Source organism: Rhinolophus ferrumequinum, chromosome 25 (genome assembly GCF_004115265.2).
Source record: "Rhinolophus ferrumequinum isolate MPI-CBG mRhiFer1 chromosome 25, mRhiFer1_v1.p, whole genome shotgun sequence".
Classification (NCBI taxonomy): Eukaryota; Metazoa; Chordata; class Mammalia; order Chiroptera; family Rhinolophidae; genus Rhinolophus; species Rhinolophus ferrumequinum.
The window spans coordinates 11144314-11158666 of record NC_046308.1 but is presented as its reverse complement, the minus strand read 5'-3'; the positions used below and the strand labels follow the sequence as shown (position 1 = coordinate 11158666).

Sequence of the window (14353 nt, the reverse complement as noted above, 5' to 3'; positions counted from 1 at the left end):
TGTGGCTGTTGAGGACTGTCCATTCACCAAAGTCTAGTGGGTCAGAGGGTGGAGAGGATTCCTTAGGAAAAGCCCTCCAGAGAGCCAGTTACCATCACAGCCACGTCCAACGCAGTGCACAGCTGTGGGAAGGGCGGTTCTGGGATGCGAACGTGCTTCTGTTTGATTTCCAGGGTCAAATGTGAGTTTCGTGTCACTTGGCACAACCTTGTGTTTCTGCTTCTGGGCTGGGGGCTGGGACCTGGGCCACTCACTCACTGTACGACTCCAACAAGTCACCCCCACTCTGAGTCTCAGTGTCCCCACCTGCAGAATGAAGGGGTTGGACTGGATGGTCTCTGAAGAGTGTTTCCATATCTTAGCAGTGCTCAGGAAGAGAAGTTACGCATTTGCCATGCCCTACATGACCTGGTAGAGTTTGAGTTTCCCTCCACGGAACACAACCTTCAGTGGCTGGTCCCACTGGGACGCAGGTCTGGGTCTGACCTGATGAGAGAATTTCCCCTCCTGTCGTAGCAGTTCTTCCAGGGAAAGTGGGCACCATATACAGCTGTTGCTTTTAATGACTCTGTTTGTTCACGTCAGCCCTGAACGACACAGGTGAGAATGACCTGATCCCTACCCTCAAGAAGGCAGACATAATTCCTTTCTCCATAAAGACAATTGCTCCTCTTTCCTTCCTTTTCATTCATTCATTCATTCATTCATTCATTCTTTCAACATTTATTAGCCACCTCTTATATTTTGTTTCTGTGCTAAGTTCTGCAGATTCCAAGATGAGTAAGACAGTCTAGGAGGAGATGGCTCTTCTGCCTTCCTCCTCCTCTCCTTTCCACCCCTCTTCCCTTCATTTCTTTATTTCGTTTTTCCTTTGTCTAGCACGCATTTATGGAAAGACCACACTGTCTGTGCCTGGCACATCGTTACTCTGGATCCTGCTTATATTTGTTTCCTGGAGCTGCTGTAACAAATGACTACCACCTGGGTAGCTAAAACATCAGACATTTATTTTCTCACAGCTCTGGAGCCCAGAAGTCTGAAGCCAAGGTGTTGGTGTTGGCCGGTCGGGTTCCTTCTGGAGACTCTGAGAGAGAATCCATTCCATGCCTCTCTCTCACCTTTGGCACCTCTGGCAATCCTTGGCTTGTAGAAGCATCAGTCTGATGTCTACCTCCATCTTCACCTGACATTTTCCTCCATGTGTGTCTCTCCTTTTCTGTCTCTTCTTAGGACCCTTGACCTTGGATTTAGGGCCCTCCCTAATCCAGGATGATCTCCTGTCGAGATCCTTACCTTCATTACATCTGCGAAGACCTTCTTCCAAATAAAGTCACATTCTGAGGTTCCAGGGGACATGTCTTTTGGGGGACGCTGTTTAACCCACTACCTGGCTCCTGACCTCACCCCCACCAGGGCCGTTCTGCGGGGGGCACATATGGATCCTGTCATCATCTTTGCTTTACAGCAGGTTCAGGGGTGAGGAGAGGCAGAGCTGGTTCCAACTGAGATGCAAGGGAGTATGCTGGAGGCTTGTCTTACACGCTCTCTCGTGAGCTGTTGGGCTGTTGATTCTTTAATAAACACTCAGGAGGAGAGGTGTTGGGGGCGAGGAACACTCTGGCCACCTCAGCGTGGGACTTTTCAAAATCAAAGAAGCACAGGGAGCGTGGCTGTCACCTCCGTGGCTTTCATTACGCGGTAACCTTTTGCTCTGGGGTCCAGACAGTGGATGGGAATCTGACTCCAGAACCTGCTCCTTTCACAGCTGGACGCAACCTGGTGGGGATGACGAAGCAGGCAGGACTTTGGCCGGCTGGGGGTTAGGGAGAGGAGGGCCGAGGATGCCGGGGTGGGGTCTTGTCCTGCTCAGCTCACTCTCACGGCTGTGTCTCTGTTCCCTGCCTGTCCCCTGCCCTGTTTTCTTCCTACAGGACCATATCCCTGTCCCTTACCAGCCAGACTCTAGCAGCAACCCCTCGTCCACGACATCCTCCACGCCCTCCTCACCGGCACCGCCCCTGCCTCCCAGCGCCACGCCACCTTCTCCCCTGCACCCATCCCCACAGTGCACGAGGCAGCAGAAGAACTTCAACCTGCCAGGTACCTCCGTGCTTGGGGAGTCAAGGGGCTTGTTGGGTTCATGCCAGCGTCATTTGGGGGCCTGTCTATGCTTGAAGGCAATGGGTTAAAGGCATGTGGCTTGAGTCTTACCATACGTAGAGCACTTGCCACATATTACCTCGCTTGATCTTTAGAGTAGCCAGGAGGTAACTGGTATCAGCTCCATTTCACAGATGAGGAAACTGAGGCTCTGAGAGGCAGAGGGACTCTCGGAGACACTATTGTTCGGTAAGCAACAACTCAGTGTCTCCACCTAAGTCTAAGTCATGGGGCACCTTCTGCCCTGGAGTTGGCAGTTGTCTTAAGAGCTAAATCCCTCAAAATCGGCAGCAGGACCCTGTGCCCAGGACCTCAGGGGCCACGCGCCTGGGCAGCGCTGCATTCTGAGTCACTCTGTATGTCAGGCCAGGGCTCTGAATGATCGAGCTGGAGTTCGGGATTCGGTATCCAGCTCTGTCATGTCCCTGCCTTGGAACCTCTGCTTTCTTCAGCTTTCTCACGTCTGACATAGGTGGGTGACAGGACCCCAAAGGTTCTCCTAGCTCACGAATTCCCCACTGAGGTTCATGCACATACCAGAGCTGCAGTTTTTCCCTCTGCAAATTGTCTCCTGGCCGTCAGACTGCATTCCTCCATTCATTTCCTTGACACATGTTTATTGAGCATCTACTGTGTACCAAGCACAACAGAGCAGTGCACAAACCGGACATGCCCTGTAGGAGCTTCCTGTGGCTGCTGTAACAAATTACTACAAGCTTAGTGGCCCAAAACAGCGCCAATGTATTATCTTAGACTTATGGAGCTCACAAGTCCACAATCTGTTTCACTGGGCTAAAAATCAAGGTGTCATCAGGACTGCTTTCTTCCGGAGAATCTAGGGAAGAATCCATTTCCTTGTCTTTTCTCAGCTTCTAGCGAGTACCAGCATTCCTTGGCTTGGGGCCCTACATCGCTCCAACTTCTGCTTCCATTATCACATCTCCTTTTCTGACTCTCCCTGCCTTTGATCCTCCTGCCTCCCTCTTATAAGGACTCTTGTGATTACGTGTAGGACCCACCCAGAGAATCCCGAATAATCTCCCCATCTCAAGATCCTTAATTTAGTCCCATCTGAAAGTCCCTTTTGCCACGTAAAGTAATGTATTCACAGTTTCCAGGGATTAGGACGTGGGCCTTGGTGGGGGAAGCCTTATTCTGCCTTATCACGGTCTCTTCTTCTTATGGAGTTTGTAGCTTAGTGGGACACACAGGTGTGAACCAAGCAAACATACACATGAAAATGGAATTATAAATTGGCCCAAGTGCTATGCAGGGAGAGAACAGTGCTTTGAGCAAATTCAAGATGCGAACAAGCATAAGTTGAAAGATCAAAGGCAGCTGAGTTGCAGAGGCGGTCGAGTTGTCCAGGCAGAGAGACGGGAGCGCGTGCAAAAGCCCGGCCACAGGAAAGAGCTGAAAACCTGTCCCAGGAGCCTGAGTGCCGTGAACAAGGGGGAATGGCACCAAGTGGGACTCAGAGCTGCAGGGGTGAGGCTTGGCAGGGCTTTGTGGCTGTGGCAGGAATTTAGATTTTATTTAAGGCAAAATGGGAGGCGATGGAAAGGTTGAGGCAGGGGGATGAGGCGGTCCTTCTTCCTTCTAGATCCTTCCTTTCAGAGGACCGCTCAGGGTGCTCTCTGGGGAGCCCGTAGGGAGAGAGTGGGGACTGCAGAGTGGAAGTGGCTTCAAAGTGGCCTCCTGGTCTCTCTGACTTCTGGTCATCTGAAGGCTCCCAGTGCCTAGGTCCTCTTGATGCCAGAGAGCGAGGAGCCACCAGCCCTCCTGAGCAGGCCACTCGGGTTCATTCGCTGCCCCGTGGAGCCACTTCTCGCTGGTGTCTGTCATCGGTGAGAGCAGGGCTCATAGGGATACGTCTCCTCTTCGGCCCCTCCCTCCCTTTCGTCATCAGGAACAGCTGTTCTCCCCCACACACACGGTCCGTGGGGTCGGTGAGTAGCTGACTCTGTGCGTGCAGACATTTTCCGGGTGTCCCATTGCCTGACACCTGTCCCTTCCCAGAGCAGGACTTCTTCTCCACTGCCCGGCCCCTCCTCTTCAGAAGACTATCACTGCCAGCAACCCTTTTCTGCAGACACTGAATCCCCCATTCCAGTTGGGGAGGGATGAGATCAGCTAAGCCTCTTGAGAATCCTGGCTAGTTTTTCTTCTTTTAATTTTAGCCCCTTGCTGACAGCAAAATCTCTGCGTGCAATGAAAGAAAAAAATAAATAAAGCCTAGGTTACCTAACAGAAGAAAAGTCCCAGAAAATCACGGAGGTGGGTTTTCTTTCAAAGCTTTGCTGTGTGACCTTGAACGAGTTGCTGCTCATCCTGGTGGGCACCTCGTTATCCAGAATGAAAAATGCATCCATTTGGGGATGCCAACTGCCCAGGCTGTTGGGGAATTGCTGCGCGAAAAGAGAGTTGATCCATTCAACAGGAGTCGTGAATCCTGTTAGTAGAAGGCACCAAACGAGGTGCTTGGGATCCTGAGATGCCAGGACTTGCTCTATATCTTGGGGGAATTTATAAATCAATTCCAACCTCAGGGGCAGCTAACGGCTTCTTAGCTCTTTGAAACTATCCGATGGTCTCTTAATTAAAACTTATTCTTGTCTGTTAGTTCAGGGAGCTTGGAATACATATTCCACACCTACCAGGCACTCTTATGTCATGATGAGCTCAGCCCTATAAGGGAGAGACTATTATTATTCATCCCCATTGCACACAGGTGGAAACTGAGACTTGCAGAGAGATGGCTAAGCTTTTACAAGCAGCCAAAGGAAGAAAAAGGATTCAACCAGGATCCGTTTCTAGACCCCAAGGCTCAGAAACGCTATGCTAATTCTTGGTGACTTGTCCAAGAATTGGACAAGTTGTGACATGTCCCTAAATGAATAAAATTGTTTCTGGATGTATATTTGTCAATTCAGACTCATATCTGACCCCATCCTTTCTCACTTCCTTTACTGGGGGACATAAAGCTCGGTGTGACTTGTCCACTGCCCCTGGCACCCCGTGTCCCCCCCTGCTCCAGGCCCGCTACCCCACTAGAGTAAGTGATAACATTAGAAACCTGAGGACGGTCTGCAAAAGCAGGCCTCTGGGGACTGGAGTGGAAGTAAAATGAATTGTAGGAGAATCAGCAGTGAAAGTGAAGAAATGCCCTTCAAATAATATTTCCCCTAAATGTGGAGCTTAATCCATACTTGTGGTAGGCAGAATCACGGTCCCTGAAAGATGACCGCGTTCTAATCTTGGGATCTGTGAATATGTTACTTTATGTGGCAAAAGGAATTTTGCAGCTGTGACTAAATTAAGGATCTTGAGATGGGAGATTATCCTGGATTATCGGGGTGGACTCTGAATGTGATCACAAGGGTCCTTATAAAAGGGAGGCAACGTCAGGACAGAAGCAGAGACTGGAGTGAGGGGGCTACCAGCCAAGAAATTCGGGCAGCTCTAACAGCCAGAAAAGGCAAGGAACGGATTCTCCTTTGGAGTTTCCAGAAAGAACCGGCCCTGCTGACGATCTGATATTTAGCCGTTAGGACTTATTTCCGACTTCTGCCCTCCAGAACTGTAAGAGAATAAATTTGTGTCGTTTTAAGCTACCATGGGTATGGTAATGTGTTACCGCAGCAACAAGAAAACTCATACAATGCTCAGTGCAGCAAAACACAAGAAACTCATCAAGGTTTTTTTGTTTTTGCTTAAAGCCGCGGTTGTCACTGCCAAAAGGGGAAAAAAAATAGTATTTGAGATTATGGCTCTATAGATATTTTTCTGTGTGTGTGTGGTCCTGTTCATTTACCAAAAATGGAATTGTGCTCAGGGTGACTCTCTGAGTTGGGGTGCTCTGATTTCAGGGAGCATCAAATGGGAGGGTTGACTTAGCTATTTAGATCTCTGGCTTCTTCACACATATTCTCAGTCCTTTGGAATGTGGGGTGTCTGCAGAAGTCTGAAAACCCTCGAGAGTGAGCAGAGAACCCATATGGTGGCTGGGGGAGCCCATTTGGGTACCCGAAGGGGCAGCCCCACGGTGGCACTCACTCTGGTGTTTTCTTTCTCTCACCAGCATCCCACTACTACAAATACAAGCAGCAGTTTATCTTCCCAGGTGAGTCTTGTGTGAACTCAGTTCCTCTGAGGGAGCCCGCTGATGTATAGGAGTGGCTGGAATGGACGGGGCAAATACTGGTGCAGACAAGCTCAAAGAGGACAGTGGGAATCACCACACTGTAGGACCATGGCTGGACATGGCAAAGGAAAGCGTGGGAGGTCCCAAGGCACAGCAGACAGGCCTGAGAGGGTGGTCTGCAGAGAAGGATGGGCGAGGGTAGGAGCGGTCCAGAGCCACGTGGCAGATGGTCAGAGGGGCTTGAGTTGGGCACTAGGAGACGTGAAACCAAATGGCCTCATCCTTTCAAAGGGAATTCAGGAGTGAGGAGGATTCGGAGAGGACCAATGGGTGCTTCAGGCCAGAGGCTTGGGGGTTCTGGCAGCCCCCGAGGTGACAATAGGGGATTTTAGTCAGGATGTCATCTAGAACACGGGTGCATCTAAGTGGGTGAAGTTCAAGTAGTTGAGGAAGAGAGAACGGGGATCGGCCAGCCCCAGCAATGTGTGATCTGGTAAGAAGTTACTAGCTGCTAGCATCTTCCAGAAGTCGGGCCTTTGGGGGTGGTTGTGGACCCCATGTTTGTTTACTGACTGTCTACTCTGTGGCTTGCAGATGTGGTGCCAGTGCCAGAGACGCCGACCCAGGCGCCCCAGGTCATCCTGCATCCAGTGACCTCGAATCCAATGTAAGTTGGAACAGAGACCTCCTTCCCCTGCCCTAGTCCTTCAGGCTGCTCACGAGCTCTATCTTCTTTTTTCCTCTTCCTGGAATTGATGGGTTGGGAGACGGGGATACATAGAGGGACAGAGAAACATAGGGCATGACTCAGGCAAGGAGAGGGAGAGTGTGACGGCCTGGGCCACCAGAGGCAATGCAGGCCCCCAGGAGTCAGCTCTGCCTTAACGTAGCTGGCCCTGCCTGTCACGTGTGATTTCCAGGGGCCACACCATTTCCTTAGGACCCCCAGACCCTCCTCTGATTAGAAAGGCAACTTGTCCCAGGCAATAGCTAGAACTTAATAGGAGGGCAGTTATTCTATGTCATTGTCCCCCTTTTAAAAAGTATAACGTAAGTTTATACCAGGGATCAGCAAATTACAGCCTAGGGGACAAATCCAACTTGCCACATGCTTTTATAAATAAAGTTTTGTTGGAACACAGCCACGCCTATTTGTTTACAAGGTATTGTCTATGGTGGTTTTCAGACTCCAACAGCAGAATTGAATAGTTGTAACAGACACCACATGGTCCACAATGTCTAAAATACTTACTGGCCCTTTACAGAACGTTTGCTGACCTCTGGTTTATACCATTATAAAAATAATATAAGCTAATTTGGGAAAATTTGGACTATTCTGTAAAAAGAGAAAGGAAAAATAATCATCACGTATAATCACACCGCTCTTAGATGTGTCCTCTTCCTATTCATAGTTTACTTACTTGTGATCCACAATATGCACAGTTTCCATTCCTCTTTTTTATCCATTAATGCTATAACTTTGCATTTTCCATATTATTCCAGACTCTTTACACACTTTGTTTTTAATGGCTGTAAAAATATCATATCAGTGTGGAATAATTCCCTTAACCATTTCCCTGTTGCTGGAACTTACATCTTCCCTTGCTTCACTGTTATAAACAACACCTCGAGGGACATCTCTGAGTGTGGCGTCTTTAGCATCCTTAGGCCGCCTCTTTCCAGGTGGTCTGTTGCTTATGCAGCCCACGTGAAATCACCTTCCTTAACGTCTTTGCTTGTGACCGAAGTGTGAGGCGTGCAAGGGAGGAGTTAATTTAGATTTAACTGCTTTCCCAACTCAATGCTTTTGCCTAGTCGGTTTTCCCTCTGACTGTTTAGCTGCTGCATCCTTTCTGACCTGCTTTAGGGACTTGGTTAAAGACCCAAATGGTACATCTCTGAAATCAAAAAAAGCAGCAATTTGCCAGCGGGTGTTGTGCTGACATGTAGCTCTGGATCATTTCTCGGCTGCGCATAAACCAATTCCACAATTTGTGTAAGATGAACTCCAGGTTATTAACTGGCAGTCAGGGAGTGCCAGCGAAAAACAGAGTTAATAACTGCCTGCGATCTGCTTAAATGTGCGTGGAGTGATGGGAACTAACTCTTTGCAGAAGGGAAATAATTTAATAGCCCCGGCTGCTGTAATCACGCCTTGATACAAGCTGAGGAAGGTTCCCACTTTGTAGGTGTGTGAGGAGAGCCTCCAGCTGCATTGTTCCACCCCAGTCTCCCCCAGGGTGTCAAGTTCCCAGTGTATCAGCTGTCACTGTGTGGTTTCATTCCTCCTTCCCAGCCTATACTATAAATAATTGATGAATCTAATGGCAGATGCCACTTTGTGACCGTCCCTTCTTTCTCCTTCTTTTAGTTCTTACATTCTTTCAGACTCCCTCTCACCAGGAGCCCCTCCAGCAAGCAGATTGACTCTGTCTGCAGGGTCAGCAGCTTCCTGGGGTCTGAGGCTCAGGATAGGGAAGGCCCCCCCCATAAGAGGAGGTAGGTAGGGGGAACCTGCTAAGCTCGGAAACTAGTAAGGGGGCATAGGAGCCATTGTGATTGTTTCCTCCCACCGGTTCCAGATCACCCCATAAACATACATGTCATCGACTCTAAAGCATACCCCTGAAAAAAATCCTTTAGCACACACTGTGCCCCACGTCCCCATCACATACCAGGTACCCCAACATTCCCCCTCATCCCCATTACATACCCCATGACACCATCAACGTATGTCATGTCCCCCATATCCCCAGTATGTACACCCGACTCACATGCACAGAACAACTCCTGCAAAGAGACCATCCCATAACCCACCCCCAGTACTTGATATATATACTTAGTACCCCAAACTGAATGAATGAATGAATGAATGAATGAACAAACGAGTGAGCAAACAAACAAATGACCACTAGGCTCCTTCTAAAAGATCCTGATTTTGAGTGAACTGTAGAGATCTGATGAATTCTTTCCTAGGGAACACGTAGAGCTCTGAGGATTCTTCCACTCCTGGCATTTAGGCCAGTTTATAACGAAGCTGCTAGATTAGTAGAAACCAGAGCAATAAAGAAAAATGAGCCCTGAGCAACCCCCCAAAAATCTATTTAAAACAGTGTCCTTGCACACTGCTTCTTTATGGCAAGGTTATGGATTATTTCAGACACACGCATTGAAGTGAAATTGGAGATAAAGGTTTGGTGGCAAGGACTTCTCATTTGGGGACTCTTCATAGAGGGATAAGCTCAGTACACGGACCCACCTTTGCACCCAAGGGTCACATTTATTTTTCTTTCTTTTCTTCAAAGCTTGGAAGGAAATCCATTACTTCAAATTGAAGTGGAGCCAACCTCAGAGGTGAGAACTGAAGAGTCGTAAAGCAACTTTTTCCAACAAAGCCAAGTGATGTCTTTGATGACGCAGAGGGCTTGGGGCGGCCTGGGGGTGCAAGGGCCCTGCGTGATGGATGTTCTAAGTCTGGGACAACTAACAAGTGGAGGCCCCTCCCGGCAGTGAACCTAATGGGGCGTTATATGGTGTGCCTCCGGGAAAAGCTAGATGTGCGGAAATTGGCAAATGATTTGCATTCTTAGTTGAAAAACCAGCTCAGGGCCGGATAAACCCCCCAGGGGGGGTGTGCCCACTGCCTCCTGAGAATACATGGGAGGCGGCGGGGGGCCTCAGGGACACTGGTCTTGGCAGGGTGTTAAGAATGTTCTGGAGCTTCTTCCCACCTACCAGAGCGGCTAGAGGAATACATGCGGTGTCCTGCATGAGCACTGTGGCGTCCTGATGGAGCTGAAGGGAATAGAGTCAGAGTTGACAGAGAATCCTTTTCTGGAATGACTGCAGTAGGTGAAACATGATTCTGGGAGAAGCTGGTATTTCCTGAGTGTGCCACTGGGGACAGCTTGCTGAGGTTTGGGGTCAGGAAGACCTGCACCCAGGCCACCCAAGGGGCCACCTTCTCAGGCTGTCTCGTCAGGCTCCAAGCCCCTGGAAATCCCACACTGTCTCAGGCATCTACCACTTCTACATTCCAGCAAAAGAATTTCAGGAACAGGGTACCCCCGAGCCCCAGGCACCTCCAGAAGCCATGCTGAAAAGGCGGGTTCCTAGACCTGGAGCATTTAACTCTTGTGGTGGTCATGCCGAAGTGTACCTGAGTCTTGTGGGTGTGCTGGATAAAAATGCAGATTCCTGGCCCTGGCCTGCTTGTATTCAAATTCAGTAGCTCTGGGTGGGGCCCAGGAATCGGCAATGTCACAGGCATTTCAGCATGTTTCATATAGGTGGTCAGGTCTGTGCCAAGAACTTAACAAGCCTGTATCTCATTGAAAACCTCACACCACCCTCAGGGACAGATTTTATTAGCCCCCCTTTGTGATGAGGAAAGGAGGGCGCAGACAAGCGAAATGACTTGCCCAAGGTCACACCGCGGTCAGAGTTCTAGCTCATTTGGTCTGATTCTTAAGCCCAGTCTGTCAGCCTCTCACTCTCGTATCTCCTGCCCTCTGGCTGCACAGGAACCTCAGGCCTCTGGGCCTGTACAGGGTAGCTCTGACCTCTCCCAGCTTCAGATTTATCAATTCAGCATTTCCTGGGGGAAGCAAAAGGCACTCCCTATGGAGGGTTGTCACACGTTATATGCAGTCGCTTAATGTACCCGGATTTTAGCCTATCATCTTTATTACACACGCATAGCCAGGCAAGTCAAAACATCATGGTGGCGCAGGAGGACTTCAGCTGTTAGGAGCCACGACCCCTGACCCTTCGTCCTAGCTCTGTCTAGTGACATAGACTAGACACTTCCCAGGTGACCAGCCATCCCCGTTTGCCAGGACCGAGGGTTCCCCGAGGCGTGGGACTTCTGGTGCCAAAACCTGGAAAGTCGCAGCAAACCGGAATGGCTGGTCCCCCTATCATTTCTCCTCTCTGAGCCTCAGTTTCCCCCCTAGCACAAGACAGTTGGAGTATCACGATCTCCCTTTCAGCTCCTTCATCGCATAGGATTCGGGACCAATAGAGAGCTATCTGTGGGCACACCTGAAGGTATAGGTACGTGCCCGCCGAAAATGCGCATAGAAACGTGGCCAGGCCCGCGCACACAACACAGGGCCCCCCCACGACCTCATGGGAACGTGGGGCCACGCAGGAACAGCTCTGCCCTCTCTCCCGCTCCCGCCACAGAACGAAGAGGGCCACGATGAGGCCGAGGAGTCAGAGGACGACTTTGAGGAGATGAACCTGTCCCTCCTCTCGGCCCGGAGCTTCCCACGCAAGGCCAGCCAGACCAGCATCTTCCTGCAGGAGTGGGACATCCCCTTTGAGCAGCTGGAGATCGGCGAGCTCATCGGAAAGGGCCGCTTCGGGCAGGTGTACCACGGCCGCTGGCACGGGGAGGTGGCCATCCGGCTGATCGACATCGAGAGGGACAACGAGGAACAGCTCAAGGCCTTCAAGCGGGAGGTGATGGCCTACCGGCAGACGCGGCATGAGAATGTGGTGCTGTTTATGGGCGCCTGCATGAGCCCGCCCCACCTGGCCATCATCACCAGGTCAGTGCTGCCTGGGCCCCCGCCCCCCCTCCCCCCCAACGCATGGATTCCCAGAGCTCTGCTTCAGCAGAGTTGCGAAATGGGGGTTCTGGTGAACTCAACATGTTGGTGACTAGGGCGTCTCTAGCTCTACCGTTCACAGTTTGTGTGGCTTTAAGGTTTGTGATGGCAGAAAGTTCCCTTAATGCTAAAACCTTTGACGGAGCGATGCCATGGAGCGAGCACTATGTACTTGCGGAGTCAGAAAACAGGCTCTCGATAGCCCTGTGCTTCAAGTATTTGTGAAACCACATCTCTGAGACTTCTTTTCTCCGTCTGTCAATTGAGTGGATTAGACTAAATCAGGGGTCTGCAAACTTTTTAGTACATATTTCCAGCTTTGCGGGCCATACAGTTGCTGTAGCAACTACTCAACTCTGCCACTGTAGTGTGAACGCAGCGGCAGGCGAGATGTCAGTGGCTGTACGCAGCTGTGTGCCAATAAAACTTTATTTGCAAAACGAGGCAATGGGCTGGATTTAGCCCACGGAGCCTACTTTGCCAACCCCTGGACTAGGATTCTGATGACTGTTATTCTATCTTTCATCAAAGCAGCGGAGCACCATTGCAGGGCCTTATGATTGTTTTAAATGTCCCGAATCTGTAGTCTAGAGGTACGCAGAAAGGACCATTTGCAGAGAACTGACATTAAGAAAATGTCAGATGTTAGGAAGTTGCTTTGACTTGCTCTCTCAAACCTTGCCCCAGTGACATGAGGCATTGAAAAAAAAAAAAGTTTTGGTTTTAGTTGAACAGTTGTGGGACAGTCCTTTGCAGTATTTTTAAACGCGGGCATTTGCACCCTTGTTGCATTAGAACTGGCCACCGCAGTAGCGTTCTGGGTGTAGTCGGTGATGCCACGGGTCATTAGGAGGCCTCTCCTTCCCATACTCAACTCAAGCAAGATCCCCAAAACACAGCTTGGCAGGTGCCATGGCGGAGGCCGTGGGCTCAGCAAGGGCTGATGTGTCTGTGATCTGCTCCCTTGTGATACAGAGCCTCTGAGTCCATGGATAAGGTGTTGGTGACAGGTGGAAGGTGTGTGATTGTCTGTCACTACTGATTATGCAGATGGTGGGTCGACTGGAACCCACATGTCAAACGGTGAATGCTTGCAAAGGACTGGAGATCTAGGCATGGCCCTTCAACTTTCTTTAAGCCAGGGTAACAATGGTGGTTCTCAACTTTGCACAGGACAGAAGGGGCTCTCAGGTAATATTCAGCCCAGGTAACAGTCAGGGGCTGAGCTGTTCTGATTAGGTGAGTATGTCGGTAAGCTTTTGCTGCGTAACAAACTACCCTAGTACTTCATAGTTTCTCTCTATTCTGTGGTCAATTCTGCGCTGAGCCAGGCTCAGTAGCTGGGCTCTTGGATGTGTCTGGTCAGCTGACAGGTCAGACCGGGGGCTGATCAGTGGTGGATTCCCTCCCTCTGGCTTGGCAGACTGTCAGCTGGGGTGCCTCAGTTTTCTTCCCCATGGCGTCTCATCACGCAACAAGCTAGTTCGGGCTCATTCCCGTGGCGATCTCCATGTTCCAAGTGCAGCAGGAGATCAAACCCTAATGGATTGGTACCTTTCAGAGCTCTGTGTTGTATTGGCTAATGTCTATTGGCCAAAGCAAGTCACATGGTTAACCTCCGTTGAAGGCATGGAGAGACAGAGTCTTCCTCTGGATGGGAGATTTGCAGTGTCACATTCAAGGGTGTAGATGGAAGGAGAGGGACAATCTGTGGCCATTTTTGCTCCAACCTACCACCGCAAGTCCCTTGGTTCCTTTTCCTCCTCCCCATCTCCTCCAGTACGTACCATCTTCATCAGCAGGCAGTCAGTAGCCCTTTACTTGGGGTGCAAAGTCTGGTTGGAAGGTGGTCTTTTCCCCACCACTGGCCTTACGCCCACTGCTCCCACCAGTCTGTTGTCCAATTTTCTTTCTGGTCAGCTCCTCACCTTCTGGCCTCTTTTTTTACATCTCCACATTAAAAACTTGAAGTCCATCATCTCTTCTTTATCTAGCCTTCCTAAGGACCTTCTGCCTCCTGCCCTCTGACTTTTTCAGTGTTATCAGTCGAATCCAGTTACCCAAGCGTCTCTCACCCCTTTTCCAAGTGCTGGCTAATTGGAAGTGGATGGATTCAGTTAGCGGCCATCCTTAAAAAATGAGTGGCCATTATGAAAATGCATTGCTCATCCTGCAAGCCAGCTGCTTTTGCGGCCCCTTTTCTATTGTGTGCAAAATTCTGAGCCCCCTCCCATAACTGCACCATAACTGCCTGCAGATTTCACAAATAGCACAGCCTTTTCCTGGCACCGGGATAAAGGCTCTGCAGCTTTGGGACATATAATTGGTCTCTGAAGTGTTTTACTATTTTGTATGAAGAAGCCAGATGAGCCCCAAAGAGGTAGCATTTATTCCATATCACTGTGTCATTATGTATTTATTTGGGGGGAGAGGC

General features: G+C 50.0%; 1 protein-coding gene across 3 annotated transcripts in view; it reads left to right on the top strand.

Moving 5' to 3' along the window:
* Positions 1-14353, top strand: part of KSR2 (kinase suppressor of ras 2) — a 357439-nt gene that overhangs the window by 286807 nt on the left and 56279 nt on the right. For all 3 annotated transcript variants that reach the window (XM_033098220.1, XM_033098218.1, XM_033098219.1), the window contains exons 10-14: positions 1932-2100; positions 6242-6283; positions 6899-6971; positions 9610-9658; positions 11492-11859. In XM_033098220.1, coding sequence (XP_032954111.1) covers positions 1932-2100; positions 6242-6283; positions 6899-6971; positions 9610-9658; positions 11492-11859 — 701 coding nt within the window. The remainder of the gene's footprint in view (positions 1-1931; positions 2101-6241; positions 6284-6898; positions 6972-9609; positions 9659-11491; positions 11860-14353) is intronic.